The following is an 18,328-nucleotide window of genomic DNA, read 5'->3' on the forward strand; positions in this document are numbered from 1 at the left end:
ACCTGTTGTGAATATTCATTCATTCTAATTCTATGGGTTCTGGAGTTCTCTGAGTTGGGCAATGCACCATGCTGGATTGTTGACATATTTACCTGAAACGACCACACTATTATTAGACTGACAAGTGGGGCACCAACAACAACAAAACGAATTCCTGACACAAAATAAACAATATAGGTGGATGGAATTTCAGTTTTTAGAATGATCAAAATCTCTATTTTTTTTTTCTCTCGAAATCACCAAAAAATACACAAAAATAAATGTCCCAAAAGTTCAGGAATATAAATACATGTTCCTCACTATAAATAGCCTACTTCTCAAGAACTATATCAGATATTAAGTACAAGGTAATAACTCATGTGTAACTGGTGAGAACGTGCAACAAGGACAATTGGGAAAAAAAGTACATTCACTAACGGCATCTTCTGGCCTCATTCACCTGGCATCCTATTCACCATGATTGATTTAATGTTGAATGAATAGAGTACGTTTCAATACGTGCCCATTGTCTTCACGTCCATTGACAAAGCAAAAAATAGTTGACCAATCAGGGTTTTTCCAGAATAGTAGCTGTGGCAGAACAACTCTGTCATTACACAGCGGGCTAAGTCCTAACCAGGATCCTAAGGTAGGTCAAACTCTGAACTTCCATTTTTATACTGTTATAACTCTACTCTCAGTTGATCTAGTCGTATATGTGCTATTAGTGCTGAGACACTACATTGTGATGACACAACTTGATACAACCTAACACCCGTTAAAGACAGATATTTATACAGATCAATCCTGCGTAAAACATGGGCAGAATTTAAATCTGTAGTCCTTCGCAGTTCTCTCTCTGAAACTTCCTTGTGCGCCTATGACTCTCGTCAATACGGTAGCTTGTACTGTAGAAGCAATATAACTATTGATGGCAACAAGAGGCTAAAATAGTGTCTTTAAACTCAAATTGCGCACAAAAACAAACAATTTTGAAGTATTGGACTGATTTTAACAATAATGTCAGAACAGGTCATCTGAAAAGTGCATCGATCGACTTTAGCCCAGTGTATCCTCTTTGGTTAAAAATAGTCTCTCGCCAAATTTGACGGTGGTTGTTTGAAAATGAATGGATTTGATTGGACGGAGCCTTGAACTGACTTGCTAACATTTTCAGCTGTCAACCACAGATAAAGTTTAAGGGTAGGTTGATCCACCTCCCGTCATACAGTACATGCTGATTCTATTGTACAATCTATTATACAGATCTCCACCCGGACGTCGTTTGTGGAATTATGAGTAGGCTACATTAGAAAGCTAGCAATTGAGCTATTACTACGAATTAAGCTCGCTTTAATAGCTAACTAACTGTTGTAAGCTCGCCTATAACTTGACGTGGGACAGGTGATCAAGTTATTCATGTGATTTTGTGTGAACTTTGTGAAGAGGACAATGTTGCAGCAATGGCTGACATTGAACAAGATGCATTGTAACATTCTAATTGACACAAAATTGCAACTAGCAATCTTGTATGCATGACCTGGTAACATGTTAAAAATAGCTAATTACCAAATTGCATGAAAACACAACAACCATGATAATTAACCTGATGAATTAATACTATTGTAATAATGCAAAGAAAATTCCCTTGAAAATGTCTGGTTAAAATGTATATCTGAAGGATTACACCGACCTCTCCCCATCTCTACCCCAGGTGAGATTCGTAGACCCAGTATAATGGCAGAGGCTGTGGCCAATGTTGCCCGGAGGGTCAATGCAACCGTGGAGGAAGAGAAAGATACTCTGGGTAAGTTCATTCAATCCTTTCATTGAATTGATGTCTTTGTTATTATTCTACAATGTAGACCTAGTATAATGGCAGAGGCTAGTTAAAAAAATACACCTACTCCTTCAAGGGTTTTTCTTTATTTTTTTTACTATTTTCTACATTATAGAATAATATTGAAGACATCAAAACTATGAAATAACACATATGGAATCATGTAGTAACCACAGAAGTGTTAAACAAATTCAAATATATTTGAGATGTTAGTCTTTTCGAAGTAGCCACCCTTTGCCTTGATGACAGCTTTGCACACTCTTGGCGTTCTCTCAACCAGCTTCATGAGGAATGCTTGTTTAACACTTTTTTAGGTTACTACATGATTCCATATGTGTTATTTCATAGTTTTGATGTCTTCACTATTATCCTACGATGTAGAAAATAGTAAAAAAATAAAGAAAAACCCTTGAAGGAGTAGGTGTGTCCAAACTTTTGACTGGTACTGTATATTATTATTTTTTGTCTTAATTTTCATTGTCGGTCATAAAAGACTGTAAAGACACCAGTAAATCAGCTCCAAGTGATTTTAATAGAAGAAATCTGTTCCCAATTATTCCAACGCATAGTAGAAAGATACGTGATCGTAAACAAATGTAAACAAGGTTTGAAAGGATGATGTTTTAGTCAAACATTATATCTGTTTAGGCTTCTTGCGGTCAATTTGCAGTCTACAAATGATTTGTAATCCTGTTCCGGCCCGCCCCGACCACCCACTCCAGGAGAAATCAGCCTGCAGTTGAATGTAGTTCATGATCCATGATCTATAAGTATATCCAGGTTGTTGAGTCTTACTACTTTCAGCCAGCAGATGACAGTAATGTGTTACCTAAAGCTCTCTCCTTCCAGGATGACATCAAATCAAATCAAATCAAATCAAATTTTATTTGTCACATACACATGGTTAGCAGATGTTAATGCGAGTGTAGCGAAATGCTTGTGCTTCTAGTTCCGACAATGCAGTAATAACGAGCAAGTAATCTAACTAACAATTCCAAAAAAAACTACTGTCATACACAGTGTAAGGGGATAAAGAATATGTACATAAGGATATATGAATGAGTGATGGTACAGAGCAGCATAGGCAAGATACAGTAGATGATATCGAGTACAGTATATACATATGAGATAAGTATGTAAACCAAGTGGCATAGTTAAAGTGGCTAGTGATACATGTATTACATAAGGATGCAGTCGATGATATAGAGTACAGTATCAACGTATGCATATGAGATGAACAATGTAGGGTAAGTAACATTATATAAGGTAGCATTGTTTAAAGTGGCTAGCGATACATTATGTTGTCCTCTCAGCCTGACTAGTTCTTGTGAACTTAATTGCATATTTGACATAAGAACCAGAGGGTTGCAGTGACGTTAGATTTGAGCAAGGTATGAACCTGACCTGAGTATTCTTTGTTTTCTTTATATATTTTGGTTAGGTCAGGGTGTGACGAGGGTAGTATGTGTGTTTTTGTCTCATCTAGGGTTTTTGTGCTGTCTAGGGGTTTTGTAGGTTTATGGGGTTGTTTACGTTCTAGGGTTTTATATGTCTATGGTTGCCTAGATTGGTTCTCAATTAGAGGCAGCTGTTTATCGTTGTCTCTGATTGGGAACCATATTTAGGCAGCCATATTCCTTGGGTTATTTTGTGGGTTATCGTCTATGTGATGTTGCGTGTTGATAGCGAGCAGTGTTGATAGCGAGCAGTGTTGATAGCGAGCAGTGTTGATAGCGAGCAGTGTTGATAGCGAGCAGTGTTGATAGCGAGCAGTGTTGATAGCGAGCAGTGTTGATAGCGAGCAGTGTTGATAGCGGTCAGATTCTTTTTGTAAGTTTGTTTTCGTGGTCTTTCGTCTTACATTAAAAGAGGTATTCACATCACGCCGCGCTTTGGTCTCCTCACTGTGACTATCGTGACAGACTAAAGTTTATTTTGAAATAACCTCTTCAATATAACCCTAATCTTCTTCAGCTCTAAGCCATGCTTTCTCATTTATGCATCCCAAATACCACCCTATTCCCTATGTAGTGCACTACTTTTGAACAGAGCCCTATGGGCCCTGGTCAAAAGTAGTGCACTAAATAGGGAATAGGGTGCCATTTGATATGTAACCATGGCCATTCCTAATTGTTATCCTTTATTTCTTTAGATCTGTCAAACTGCAAACTGATCAGTTTCCCAGATGGTGTATTCAGGGTCCTCAACAGCGTTGCAGAGAAGATACACATCGTCACGTTGGCTGACAATGAGATGAAGGGAGTTACTAGCAAATTTTTCAAAACCTTCACTCAATTGAGAGGTAGCTATGCATGCGTACTCCCCCCTAACTTAACATGTTTTAGTGGAGGGGCCTTTTATATAACACTCACAAGTTATCAGATTGATAGCTTTAAAGCCTTTATCTTTAAGGTAGCATACATCTTTGTATAGCAGCCTAACAGTAGCCTGGGGCCAGTATAGCAGCCTAACAGTACCCTGGGGCCAGCATAGCAGCCGAACAGTACCCTGGGGCCAGCATAGCAGCCGAACAGTAGCCTGGGGCCAGCATAGCAGCCGAACAGTAGCCTGGGGCCAGCATAGCAGCCGAACAGTAGCCTGGGGCCAGCATAGCAGCCGAACAGTAGCCTGGGGCCAGCATAGCAGCCGAACAGTAGCCTGGGGCCAGCATAGCAGCCGAACAGTAGCCTGGGGCCAGCATAGCAGCCAGAACAGTAGCCTGGGGCCAGCATAGCAGCCGAACAGTAGCCTGGGGCCAGCATAGCAGCCGAACAGTAGCCTGGGGCCAGCATAGCAGCCGAACAGTAGCCTGGGGCCAGCATAGCAGCCGAACAGTAGCCTGGGGCCAGCATAGCAGCCGAACAGTAGCCTGGGGCCAGCATAGCAGCCGAACAGTAGCCTGGGGCCAGCATAGCAGCCGAACAGTAGCCTGGGGCCAGCATAGCAGCCGAAAAACTAGCCTGGGGCCAGCATAGCAGCCTAAAACTAGCCTTGTGGCCAGTCTGTTTCTGTTAACTTGCCAGCACCTTCTGGTGATCTAGCAGTATTTTCCAATATCTTTTCAGAACTGGACTTGCACGGCAATGTAATCACTAAACTGCCAGATGTAGTTGGCGAGCTGGAACATTTGACCAGCATCCTGGCCAAAACTAGCCTTGTGGCCAGTCTGTTTCTGTTCACTTGCCAGCACCTTATGGTGATTTAGCAGTATTTTCCAATATCTTTTCAGAACTGGACTTGCACGGCAATGTAATCACTAAACTGCCAGATGTAGTTGGCGAGCTGGAACATTTGACCAGCATCAACTTGGCCAACAACAAGTTGTCTGTCTTACCATTAGCTTGGTGTTAGAATTGAGACTGACGAAGTTAATCCAGTCTGTTAGAATTGACTGGAGGAAGTTAATACCATTGGATTGGTGTTAGAATTGACTGGAGGAAAGAAGTTAATACCATTGGATTGGTGTTAGAATTGACTCACTGAAGTTAATAAGATTGGTGTTAGAATTGCTGGAGGAAGTTAATACCATTAGATTGGTGTTAGAATTCTGGAGGAAGTTAATCCATTGGATTGGTGTTAATGGAGGAAGTTAATACCATTAGATTGGTGTTAGAATTGGCTGGAGGAAGTTAATACCATTGGATTGGTGTTAGAATTGACTGGAGGAAGTTAATACCATTGGATTGGTGTTAGAATTGACTGGAGGAAGTTAATACCATTGGATTGGTGTTAGAATTGACTGGAGGAAGTTAATACCATTAGATTGGTGTTAGAATTGACTGGAGGAAGTTAATACCATTAGATTGGTGTTAGAATTGACTGGAGGAAGTTAATACCATTAGATTGGTGTTAGAATTGGATAGAGGAAGTTAATACCATTAGATTGGTGTTAGAATTGGATAGAGGAAGTTAATACCATTAGATTGGTGTTAGAATTGGATAGAGGAAGTTAATACCATTAGATTGGTGTTAGAATTGGATAGAGGAAGTTAATACCATTAGATTGGTGTTAGAATTGACTGGAGGAAGTTAATACCATTAGATTGGTGTTAGAATTGACTGGAGGAAGTTAATACTGTTGTTTAATCCGTGAGAGAAAGTGAGTAAGTGCAGAGAAGTGGGAGAATCAGGAACCAGCCATAATGACGCCTTTAGTCTCTTGTGAACATTCATTGGCTCTTTCTCAAATGTCTAAAAAAAAGTGTCTTCTCCTCATCTCTCCCACAGACGTCCCCATGGAAAAGTTGCAGGCCATGCCAGCTCTGAAGTGTATCAACCTGAAGTCAAATCCTTTGGACAACAACTTGTTAACTGCCATTCAACAATTTCCTCAAACCTTTGAAATTCAAACTACAACAGACAACTAAGACCTTGTCTTCTTCTAAGATGGACAGTTTATCCACACCTAGAGACAATGAGGATTGCATGCTGTGCCTTCAGACTTTTTCAATAGTACAATTAGAGATTCAGAGATTCAATTGTTTGGCCTGTATTTCATTACATTTTTCCCCCATCATGTTTGCTGTAATGGACCTATCAAACTTGAGGCCTCTCCAGACCAGAACATGTGAGCCTTCTGTAGTTGCTGCCATTACTGAAAGTCCATTTGAGTTGGGCTCAGTTCAGAGATGACTAGATGTTGCTGTTTACACTTTTGCGGTAGCCTTTCCAGAGCGCACCAAGAGCTACACCTAGTACATAGTCCTTATTAACAATGGGCTGTTTTCATCATCAAACGAATGGCAATTAAGTGCTATGTCTTTAAAAAAAAATGTATCTTCAACCTATCATCCTAATTGGAGAGATGCTGTCCCTCCTTGTGTAGAGGGCAACTAAATCAATCCTAATTGGAGAGATGCTGTCCCTCCTTGTGTAGAGGACAACTAAATCAATCCTAATTGGAGAGATGCTGTCCCTCCTTGTGTAGAGGACAACTAAATCAATCCTAATTGGAGAGATGCCGTCCCTCCTTGTGTAGAGGACAACTAAATCAATCAGACTGAGTTCACTGGCGTCACCCACTTTGTAGCTTCACATGCGAATGGACTGACTTTACTCATTTAGAAAACAAAGAATAAATATTTTTATTCCAAATGTGTATTTGATCAGCTCCTTGGATTAATTTGCTTGCTAAATGTAGTCTATATAGTTTGGTTGATTGTTACACGACCCGTTGTGTGGAAATGTAAATTGATTTATTTTTAAGTTGGAGACATTCATAAGAGGGATGATGAACCAAGGCCAAATTCAAGGTAAGGAGTTGAGACCAGATAGCCCACCAGATAGGTAGATAACTGCATAACAAATTATGTGCATGATTACCAGGTCATCTGTTTTCAGAGCATGAATACCAGGTTATCTGTTTTCAGAGCATGAATACCAGGTTATCTGTTTTCAGAGCATGAAGACCAGGTTATCTGTTTTCAGAGCATGAAGACCAGGTTATTATCTGTTTTCAGAGCATGAAGACCAGGTTATTATCTGTTTTCAGAGCATGAATACCAGGTTATTATCTGTTTTCAGAGCATGAATACCAGGTTATTATCTGTTTTCAGAGCATGAATACCAGGTTATCTGTTTTCAGAGCATGAATACCAGGTTATTATCTGTTTTCAGAGCATGAATACCAGGTTATTATCTGTTTTCAGAGCATGAATACCAGGTTATTATCTGTTTTCAGAGCATGAATACCAGGTTATTATCTGTTTTCAGAGCATGAATACCAGGTTATTATCTGTTTTCAGAGCATGAATACCAGGTTATTATCTGTTTTCAGAGCATGAATACCAGGTTATTATCTGTTTTTAGAGCATGAATATCAGGTTATTATCTGTTTTCAGAGCATGAATACCAGGTTATTATCTGTTTTCAGGGCATGATTACCAGGTCATCTGTTTTCAGAGCATGAATACCAGGTTCTGTTTTCAGAGCATGAATACCAGGTTATTATCTGTTTTCAGAGCATGAATACCAGGTTATTATCTGTTTTCAGAGCATGAATACCAGGTTATTATCTGTTTTCAGAGCATGAATAAGTGTATGATATTTATTTTATTTGCATTTGCAGTCTGTAAGATTGCCCTAAAGCACCATGGGTCTCTGGTCAAAAGCAGTGCACTATTTAGGGAATAGGGTGCCATTTGGGACCTACTCAGGTGGTGAAAGGTCATGCCATGGACATAAGACTTAAGCATGGTCTTAATTGGTCGAACTCTAACCACCAGTCAGCTCCATCTGTTTCAGTTGGAATGAAAAGGTACTCAAAAAGCCCAGACATTTAGGCCAGCGGACGCTGTTATATTGTATATCTACTACATTATGGAGGGAACTGGTGTCACGTTCTGACCTTTAGTTATTTTATTTATGTCTTTGTTTTAGTATTGTCAGGGCATGAGTTGGGTGGGTTGTCTATGTTCCTTTTTCTATGTTTTAGGATTTCTGTGTTTGGCCTGGTATGGTTCTCAATCAGAGGCAGCTGTCAATCGTTGTCCCTGATTGAGAACCATACTTAGGCAGCCTGGTTTCACTTTTGAGTTGTGGGTGATTGTTTTCTGTTTTGTGTCTACACCAGACAGGACTGTTTCGTTTCGGTCATTCTCCGTTGTTATTTTATTTAGTGTTCTTATGATAATAAATTATCAATATGGACACTTACCACGCTGCATTTTGGTCCTCCTCTCCTTCCACCAACAACGGCCGTTTACAACTGGGCATCAAAACACATACCAAGCAAGGACTGTAATGTGTTGTATTTAGACTGGCCTCTGATCTAGTTGTCTTATACAGCAGTAGGGATCAGGGACTTACAAGGAAGTGGTAGGACTATACAGAAGAGGGATTAGGTTAGGCTACCAAGGACCAATTATAGCTTTCTCAAAGTCTAAATTCACCCGCGTACTGTGCTATATTTAACTGTGCAGTTATTGTAACATTGAAGGTAGTTCCTTGTTCACCGACTAACACAGAGCCTTATAGACTTGCCCCCCCCCCTTGCGTTGTCACACACACACACAGACACACACACACGCACAGACACACAGATCAAGCCTGACGTCACCAACCCCATGCGTTGCCATGGCCATAAGAGGAGCACATGCCTCCTGCTCACACTCTCCTTCACACTCCGACCTACGGTCTTAGCCTACTAGTTAACCTGCATGACGAGGAGATGGGCTTCCCATTGTCTACTCCTACAGGCAGTACAGGAAGTACGCCCACTAGCAGCAGTACCAAGAAGCAGACTGAACTACATAAGGCAGTAGACATGAGCTTCACCATCGAGGAGAGGGGCAAGCCCAACACACTGGACTACAGGGTGTTCTTCAGTGAGTGACCAGCTCTTTCAATACATCACTGTATAGTTTGGTATATATATATATATATATATATTTATATTATATGGAGCTAAAGACATTAGACTGTAGTTGCGTCTAGCTCGGTACACGTAATTAACTAGCTTAGTGGTGGTAGCTATACAGCTTGACATGTGCACACTACAGTATGTCTCTCATACTACAGTATAGACATCTACAGTATGTCTCTCATACTACAGTATAGGCATCTACAGTATGTCTCATGCTACAGTATAGACATCTACAGTATGTCTCATGCTACAGTATAGGCATCTACAGTATGTCTCATGCTACAGTATAGAGATCTACAGTATGTCTCTCATACTACAGTATAGACATCTACAGTATGTCTCATGCTACAGTATAGACATCTACAGTATGTCTCTCATACTACAGTATAGACATCTACAGTATGTCTCATGCTACAGTATAGAGATCTACAGTATGTCTCATGCTACAGTATAGAGATCTACAGTATGTCTCATACTACAGTATGTCTCATGCTACAGTATGTCTCTCATACTACAGTATAGACATCTACAGTATGTCTCTCATACTACAGTATAGGCATCTACAGTATGTCTCATGCTACAGTATAGACATCTACAGTATGTCTCATGCTACAGTATAGACATCTACAGTATGTCTCTCATACTACAGTATAGACATCTACAGTATGTCTCTCATACTACAGTATAGACATCTACAGTATCTACAGTATGTCTCTCATACTACAGTATAGACATCTACAGTATGTCTCATGCTACAGTATGTCTCTCATACTACAGTATAGACATCTACAGTATGTCTCTCATACTACAGTATAGACATCTACAGTATGTCTCATGCTACAGTATAGAGATCTACAGTATGTCTCTCATACTACAGTATAGACATCTACAGTATGTCTCTCATACTACAGTATAGACATCTACAGTATGTCTCTCATACTACAGTATAGAGATCTACAGTATGTCTGTATGTGAGTTGATGAGTTCCATGTTGACGTAAGTCCCCCCACGTTATTGTTCATTAATAATCAGGTCGCTTGAAGTTACTGCAATGCATTAGTACAGTAGAATGTTTCTGATATACTGTGCATTCATCACTGTCTCTCTACACAGGAAATACTGAGGGAAAATACGTCTCTCCATTCCATGACATACCAATATATGCAGATGAAGCTCAGGTGTGTGTGTGTGTGTGTGTGTGTGTGTGTGTGTGTGTGTGTGTGTGTGTGTGTGTGTGTGTGTGTGTGTGTGTGTGTGTGTGTGTGTGTGTGTGTGTGTGTGATTAATCAACAATCATTATGTAATTGTGTTTTTCAACATTAATGTGGTGATATCTGAAACATTGGTGTTAACCTCTAGGTTATTTCCTCCAACAGAACATCTTCCATGCTGTTGTTGAGGTACCCAGATGGACCAATGCAAAGATGGAGGTTTGTTTCACTACTTGTCTTGTAGTCGTATGATCCTTTGTTCGCCTCAATGTACGGCACCTTGAAAGAAGCTCTGCTGAGACAGAGGTGAAGTTCTCGCTCCACTCCAATTAGAATGAGCAGTATGGTTTTTATGCTTCTTGTTTATTCAGTATTCTATTGCAAACGCATAGTAAACAGGTACAGAGGCATCCGTCACTTAATATCTCCGTTCGTTGTTTCAGGTGAATGTTGTATTGTTTTCCTCAGATTGCCACCAAAGACCCTCTAAATCCATTGAAGCAAGACATCAAGAAGGGGAACCTTCGTTATGTGGCCAACGTGTTTCCACACAAAGGATACATCTGGAATTATGGAGCCATCCCTCAGGCAAGTTAACCAGGGGTGGACCATCTCTCCCTAGAATAGAAACATTTCGGTTAAATGTATTGAAAGTTTATAAAATTACAGTTTAAAAAGAAAACACACATTTTTCCCTTCCTTATCAGTAGCTTTCTAGCATGAGATTTGCCTATCAATGATTTCTGAAGCATCTATAGGGGGTTATGAATGATTTATGAAGCATCTATAGGGGTTTATGAATGATTTATGAAGCATCTATAGGGGTTATGAATGATTTCTGAAGCATCTATAGGGGTTTCTGAAGCATCTATAGGGGTTATGAATGATTTATGAAGCATCTATAGGGGTTTATGAATGATTTATGAAGCATCTATAGGGGTTATGAATGATTTCTGAAGCATCTATAGGGGTTATGAATGATTTATGAAGCATCTATAGGGGTTATGAATGATTTATGAAGCATCTATAGGGGTTATGAATGATTTATGAAGCATCTATAGGGGTTATGAATGATTTATGAAGCATCTATAGGGTTTGAATGAATGAAGATTTAGGGGTTGAAGCATCTATAGGGGTTATGAATGATTTATGAAGCATCTATAGGGGTTTATGAATGATTTATGAAGCATCTATAGGGGTTTATGAATGATTTCTGAAGCATCTATAGGGGTTATGAATGATTTATGAAGCATCTATAGGGGTTATGAATGATTTCTGAAGCATCTATAGGGGTTATGAATGATTTATGAAGCATCTATAGGGGTTATGAATGATTTATGAAGCATCTATAGGGGTTATGAATGATTTCTGAAGCATCTATAGGGGTTATGAATGATTTCTGAAGCATCTATAGGGGTTATGAATGATTTCTGAATGATTTCGGAAGCATCTATAGGGGTTATGAATGATTTATGAAGCATCTATAGGGGTTTATGAATGATTTATGAATGATTTCGGAAGCATCTATAGTGGTTATGAATGATTTATGAAGCATCTATAGGGGTTTATGAATGATTTATGAAGCATCTATAGGGGTTATGAATGATTTATGAAGCATCTATGGTTATGCATCTAAGAATGATTTTATGAATGATTTATGAAGCATAGGGGTTATGAATGATTTATGAAGCATCTATAGGGGTTATGAATGATTTATGAAGCATCTATAGGGGTTATGAATGATTTATGAAGCATCTATAGGGGTTATGAATGATTTCTGAAGCATCTATAGGGGTTATGAATGATTTCTGAAGCATCTATAGGGGTTATGAATGATTTATGAAGCATCTATAGGGGTTATGAATGATTTATGAAGCATCTATAGGGGTTTATGAATGATTTATGAAGCATCTATAGGGGTTATGAATGATTTATGAAGCATCTATAGGGGTTTATGAAGCATCTATAGGGGTTTATGAATGATTTATGAAGCATCTATAGGTGTAACGGTTTTCTTTAGGTGAAGTAGAGGCGGACCTTAATGCAGCAGGATTGTTATTCATGTTTCTTAATGAAGAAAACTATACATGAATAAACTAACAAAAACAATAAATGTGAGAAAACCTAAACAGCCTATCTGGTGACAACAAACACAAAGACAGAAACAATCACCCACGAAACACTCAAAGAATATGGCTGCCTAAATATGGTTCCCAATCAGAGACAACGATAATCACCTGCCTCTGATTAAGCACCAATTCAGACAGCCATAGACTATGCTAGAAAACCCCACTAAGCCACAATCCCAAAACCTACGAAAAAACCCAATACAAAAACACACCACAAAATAAACCCATGTCACACCCTGGCCTGACCAAATAAATATAGAAAACACAAAATACTAAGACCAGGGCGTGACAATAGGGGTTATGAATGATTTATGAAGCATCTATAGGGGTTTATGAATGATTTATGAAGCATCTATAGGGGTTATGAATGATTTATGAAGCATCTATAGGGGTTATGAATGATTTATGAAGCATCTATAGGGGTTATGAATGATTTCTGAAGCATCTATAGGGGTTATGAATGATTTCTGAAGCATCTATAGGGGTTATGAATGATTTATGAAGCATCTATAGGGGTTATGAATGATTTATGAAGCATCTATAGGGGTTATGAATGATTTATGAAGCATCTATAGGGGTTTATGAATGATTTATGAAGCATCTATAGGGGTTATGAATGATTTATGAAGCATCTATAGGGGTTATGAATGATTTATGAAGCATCTATAGGGGTTATGAATGATTTCTGAAGCATCTGTAGTGTTTATGAATGTTCAAATAATGCCTTTTATAAGTTGTGGTCTTTTAAAATAGAACCAGGTTATCAATCACTGTTCTCTCATCTTTATTTATTTCTCAGACATGGGAGGACCCAGGCCATAAAGACGCAGATACAGGATGCTGTGGTGACAATGACCCTATTGACATCTGTGACATAGGATACAAGGTACTGCACTACAACTTTATTGAATGGAGGAAACGTTCTGTTGTTACTCGGTGTGTGTTTTCTGCTTGTCAAAGTACATCCACACAACCATGTTCCTATCTTCATTCATAGTCTTCTAATTTAAATGTTGTCAATCTCATTCTCTTTCTCGGTCTTTCTCTCTCTCGCTCTCGTTCTCCCTCCCTCTCTCTCTATTTTTCTCTCTTTCTCTTTCGTTCTCTCACTTTCTTTCTCTTTCTCTCTCTCTCTTTCTCTCTCTGTGTCTCTCTTTCTCTCTCTCTCTCTCTCTTTCTGTGTGTCTCTTTCTCTCTTCTCTTTCTCTTTCGTTCTCTCACTTTCTTTCTCTTTCTCTCTCTCTCTTTCTCTCTCTCTGTGTCTCTCTTTCTCTCTCTCTCTCTCTCTCTGTGTGTGTCTCTCTCTCTCTCTCTCTGTCTCTCTCTCCTTCTACTTCTTCTTCTTTGTCTTCTTCTTCTTCTTCTTCCTCTCTTCATCTCCCTCTCGTTGTGATTTTGAGGTGTGCTCTCGTGGAGAGGTGATTAAAGTCAAGGTGTTGGGCACTCTGGCTCTGATCGACGAAGGAGAAACAGACTGGAAAGTCATTGTCATCAACATGGAGGATCCAGAGGCCAACAACTTTAACAGTATGAGGACATCTAATATTTATTCAGAATGTATTGGGATTTATATAGCGCTTTTTAGAGGTCCTTCAATAGACTAGCATCCTGTGCAGAATGATGTACTTATACGTCAAGCTGCCTGCCGCTACAGAAACAGGAGCCGGTGTCAGTATGTAGTGAGTTGATGGGCCATTCTGGCTTGGACAAAGTTACTTACTTTCTTTCAGAGACCTTTTAAGACGCTGAATGTCTGTCTGATATCTGATCAACAGTTACACAATAGTGGGTGTTTTTAAATGTGTTTGTGGCTAACCATGGAATACACATCTTCTTCTTGTGATCAATGCAGATATTGATGACGTTAGAAGACTCAAGCCTGGGTATCTGGAAGCTACATTTGAGTGGTTCAAAAAATATAAAGTTCCCGATGGAAAACCTGAGAACCAGTTTGCATTTAACGGAGAGTTCAAGGACAGGGTAACAATACAGTTTTCACCTGTTTGTTCTGCACAGAAGGCCAACAAGAGCAAAGCCCAATAGCAAGACATTGATATTGATGTCAGTTACTATTGGATTCCTCCTCTAAATCAGGGATGTCAAACATATGGCCCGCAGGCCGAAGGGGGTCCAATCCGGCTCGCGATGGGGTCCAATCCGGCTCGCGATGGGGTCCAATCCGGCTCGCGAGGGGGTCCAATCCAGCCCAGTTTCCTGACTGTGTAGAAGTGATAATGCCCCTAGAGTCATAGAGTTTCCTGACTGTGTAGTAGTGATACAGTTTCCTGACTGTGTAGCAGTGATAATGGCCCTAGAGTCATAGAGTTTCCTGACTGTGTAGTAGTGATAATGGCCCTACAGTCATAGAGTTTCCTGACTGTGTAGTAGTGATAATGGCCCTACAGTCATAGAGTTTCCTGACTGTGTAGTAGTGATAATGACCCTAGAGTCATAGAGTTTCCTGACTGTGTAGTAGTGATAATGGCCCTACAGTCATAGAGTTTCCTGACTGTGTAGTAGTGATACAGTTTCATGACTGTGTAGTAGTGATAATGGCCCTACAGTCATAGAGTTTCCTGACTGTGTAGTAGTGATAATGGCCCTACAGTCATAGAGTTTCCTGACTGTGTAGTAGTGATAATGGCCCTACAGTCATAGAGTTTCCTGACTGTGTAGTAGTGATAATTTCATAGAGTTTCCTGACTGTGTAGTAGTGATAATGGCCCTACAGTCATAGAGTTTCCTGACTGTGTAGTAGTGATAATGGCCCTACAGTCATAGAGTTTCCCTGTGTAGTAGTGACTACAGTCATAGAGTTTCCTGACTGTGTAGTAGTGATAATGGCCCTACAGTCAGTTTCCTGACTGTGTAGTAGTTACAGTTTCCTGACTGTGTAGTAGTGATAATGGCCCTACAGTCATAGAGTTTCCTGGCTGTGTAGTAGTGATAATGGCCCTACAGTCATAGAGTTTCCTGACTGTGTAGTGGTGATAATGGCCCTACAGTCATAGAGTTTCCTGACTGTGTAGTAGTGATAATGGCCCTACAGTCATAGAGTTTCCTGACTGTGTAGTAGTGATACAGTTTCCTGACTGTGTAGTAGTGATAATGGCCCTACAGTCATAGAGGTTCCTGACTGTGTAGCAGTGATAATAATCACCCAAATGAAAACTAGACAGTCAGGAAGCATGGGAAATTCCTCACTGAGGTTAGAGGAGCATTGTTGGCTAATTTTGACGGCGTGGAAATACAACCGATTTTCAGTGCGGCCCTCCGGATGAAAAAACAATGCTTTGACATCCCTGCTCTAAATCACTCATAGGACAGGCGGCAGGGTAGCCTAGTGGTTAGAGCGTTGGACTAGTAACCGGAAGGTTGCAAGTTCAAATCCCCGAGCTGACAAAGTACAGATCTGTCGTTCTGCCCCTGAACAGGCAGTTAACACACTGTTCCTAGGCTGTCTTTGAAAATAAGAATTTGTTCTTAACTGACTTTCCTAGTTAAATGAAGGTTAAAAATAAATATATACACTCAATCACACACAATAGAATAAAACAGTGTATTGCAATGTAAGTACGCATTGTTACTCTTTTTTTTATATTGAAATATGTGCACTACATATTCCCATAGTGCACTACTTTTGATGGGCCCTGGTCAAAAGAAGTGCACTATAAAGGGACTAGGGTGCCATTTGGGACACAACATACTTTCTGCTCAGTACAGAGAGTAGTATAGTGGAGGTGTATGCAGAGTATTATTCTCTTAAGCATGCAGGGAATCATTTGACATGCTTTTTTTCCCCCCAGGACTTTGCTCTTAAGACAGTCAAGGAAACTCATGAGTTTTGGAAGGCGCTGATCTCCAAAAAGACCAACGCTGGAGAACTGAACTGGTGAGACTGAGATATAGATTTACAATCTCTGTGTAATATGGCCATCTGTTCAATAGGCTGTCAGTGATGCGGATGCATTGCTACGAAAACAAGTAACAATTAACAACGATAAAGCAATATAAGACGGTTTAGTTCAGTCAATCGCTTGTTTTTACTAAAACAGTTCTATTTGTGTTTTTACAGAGTCTTCTCAACTAAAACAGTTCTATTTGTGTTTTTACAGAGTCTTCTCAACTAAAACAGTTCTATTTGTGTTTTTACAGAGTCTTCTCAACTAAAACAGTTCTATTTGTGTTTTTACAGAGTCTTCTCAACTAAAACAGTTCTATTTGTGTTTTTACAGAGTCTTCTCAACTAAAACAGTTCTATTTGTGTTTTTACAGAGTCTTCTCAACTAAAACAGTTCAGAGTCTTCTCAACTAAAACAGTTCTATTTGTGTTTTTACAGAGTCTTCTCAACTAAAACAGTTCTATTTGTGTTTTTACAGAGTCTTCTCAACTAAAACAGTTCTATTTGTGTTTTTACAGAGTCTTCTCAACTAAAACAGTTCTATTTGTGTTTTTACAGAGTCTTCTCAACTAAAACAGTTCTATTTGTGTTTTTACAGAGTCTTCTCAACTAAAACAGTTATATTTGTGTTTTTACAGTCTTCTCAACTAAAACAGTTATATTTGTGTTTTTCTCCCATCTTCTGATCCAGTACCAACACTTGTGTCACAGACAGTCCATTCTGCTGTTCCACTACTGATGCTAAGGCTGTTGTTGATGCCGTGAGTTCCTTTCACTTATCAAACTATTTGGCTTATCCTACTAAAACAGCTTAGCTGTCATATTAATGTGTGCTTGATAAGTAATATTGATAATAATGATATTGTCTTGTAGGCATGTGTTTTTGGCCCTGAAGACCCTATTCCAAGTGCAGGTGTGTATTTCTTTTGTTAGTTATTTCCATTGGTATGTGCTTTGACGTGAAATTAATCTTATTTAAATTCAATACACCTGTGATTTATTTACAAAATATCTCTATCTATATATCTATATATTCAACTTTATTGGATTTCACACTTACAATGGAACATTTTCTACTTCTTTTCTCAGTTGACAAATGGTTCTATGTCTAAGTGAACAGAAAGAGGAGCCTTCAGATTGGACCAAAATGTTTTCTCACCTGAATGGAAGAATATACTTGAAAATGACAGAAAACATGTGTAGTATAATTACAGTTTCCCATTTTTAGTATGAATTGTGATTGATTGCTTGTCCTCTTAACATGACAAGTACTCAACCAAGTAAGCCTGGTCTTTATGTTTATTATATTTCTCAAATGTGTAACTATATGACCTTTATAGTCCGTCTAAACCTCTGCACTTTACCGTGTCTTGCATCATGTTGTTTGATACTGAAATAGGAATCATAAATCTTCAAATAAATACCATCACCACATCCCCCTCCTCCTGTTCTGAACACGGTCTTTACTCGTATCTAGTGGTCCTGCATCACAACACAAGCCTTATAGCAGACAGAAGAAAAGCTGTTTAAACAGGTGTGTTGAATAAAATCGGTTTCCTTGAAGTTGGCTCTTACCCGGAAATCACACCATGAAAAGAACTGCTGAAGAATCCCTCCATCCACTGCCAAGAGGAAAAGATGGGAGCTACTAGATGCAATGTCTAAATATAATGCCTATGATATAATGCAGAGGTTGTAAGGTATTTTATGGGAAAGGTAGGTGAAAGGTGAATGCCATAAACCCTATTTATTTGCACCCCATTATTTCTACCTCTACTTTGCACATTATTCCACTGCAAATCTACCATTCCAGTGTTTTACTTGCTATATTGTATTTACTTGCCTTTACCTCCCTTATCTCACCTCATTTGCTCACATTGTATATAGACTTATCTTTCTACTGT

The 18,328-nt window shown here is 39.3% G+C and overlaps 2 protein-coding genes across 2 annotated transcripts; both read left to right on the top strand.

Moving 5' to 3' along the window:
• Positions 1–1,191: 1,191 nt before the first annotated feature.
• Positions 1,192–6,917, top strand: lrrc20 (leucine rich repeat containing 20). Its single transcript, XM_042315489.1, has 4 exons — positions 1,192–1,278; positions 1,694–1,786; positions 3,972–4,121; positions 6,047–6,917. The coding sequence occupies exons 1-4, from the start codon at positions 1,275–1,277 to the stop codon at positions 6,184–6,186; spliced, it is 387 nt and encodes a 128-aa protein (XP_042171423.1). The 5' UTR covers positions 1,192–1,274; the 3' UTR covers positions 6,187–6,917.
• Positions 6,918–8,905: 1,988 nt separating this feature from the next.
• On the top strand, positions 8,906–17,869 carry LOC112239488 (inorganic pyrophosphatase-like). Its single transcript, XM_042315483.1, has 11 exons — positions 8,906–9,144; positions 10,296–10,360; positions 10,559–10,612; positions 10,862–10,981; positions 13,322–13,408; positions 13,923–14,049; positions 14,375–14,502; positions 16,329–16,414; positions 17,116–17,185; positions 17,298–17,337; positions 17,514–17,869. Exons 1-11 carry the CDS (start codon positions 8,913–8,915, stop codon positions 17,534–17,536), a joined length of 1,032 nt encoding a protein of 343 aa, XP_042171417.1. The 5' UTR covers positions 8,906–8,912; the 3' UTR covers positions 17,537–17,869.
• Positions 17,870–18,328: the final 459 nt, after the last annotated feature.

Source organism: Oncorhynchus tshawytscha, unplaced genomic scaffold (assembly GCF_018296145.1).
Source record: "Oncorhynchus tshawytscha isolate Ot180627B unplaced genomic scaffold, Otsh_v2.0 Un_contig_1110_pilon_pilon, whole genome shotgun sequence".
Classification (NCBI taxonomy): domain Eukaryota; kingdom Metazoa; phylum Chordata; class Actinopteri; order Salmoniformes; family Salmonidae; genus Oncorhynchus; species Oncorhynchus tshawytscha.

Excerpts from the sequence above, each read along its gene's own strand:
- lrrc20 (XM_042315489.1), top strand. Across the intron at positions 1,787-3,971 it reads GGAAGAGAAAGATACTCTGG|ATCTGTCAAACTGCAAACTG; the intron begins GTAAGTTCATTC and ends TTATTTCTTTAG. Across the intron at positions 4,122-6,046 it reads AACCTTCACTCAATTGAGAG|ACGTCCCCATGGAAAAGTTG; the intron begins GTAGCTATGCAT and ends TCTCTCCCACAG.
- LOC112239488 (XM_042315483.1), top strand. The coding sequence starts at position 8,913 with ATGCCTCCTGCTCACACTCTCCTTCACACTCCGACCTACGGTCTTAGC. Across the intron at positions 10,982-13,321 it reads ATTATGGAGCCATCCCTCAG|ACATGGGAGGACCCAGGCCA; the intron begins GCAAGTTAACCA and ends TTTATTTCTCAG. Across the intron at positions 14,503-16,328 it reads ACGGAGAGTTCAAGGACAGG|GACTTTGCTCTTAAGACAGT; the intron begins GTAACAATACAG and ends TTTTCCCCCCAG.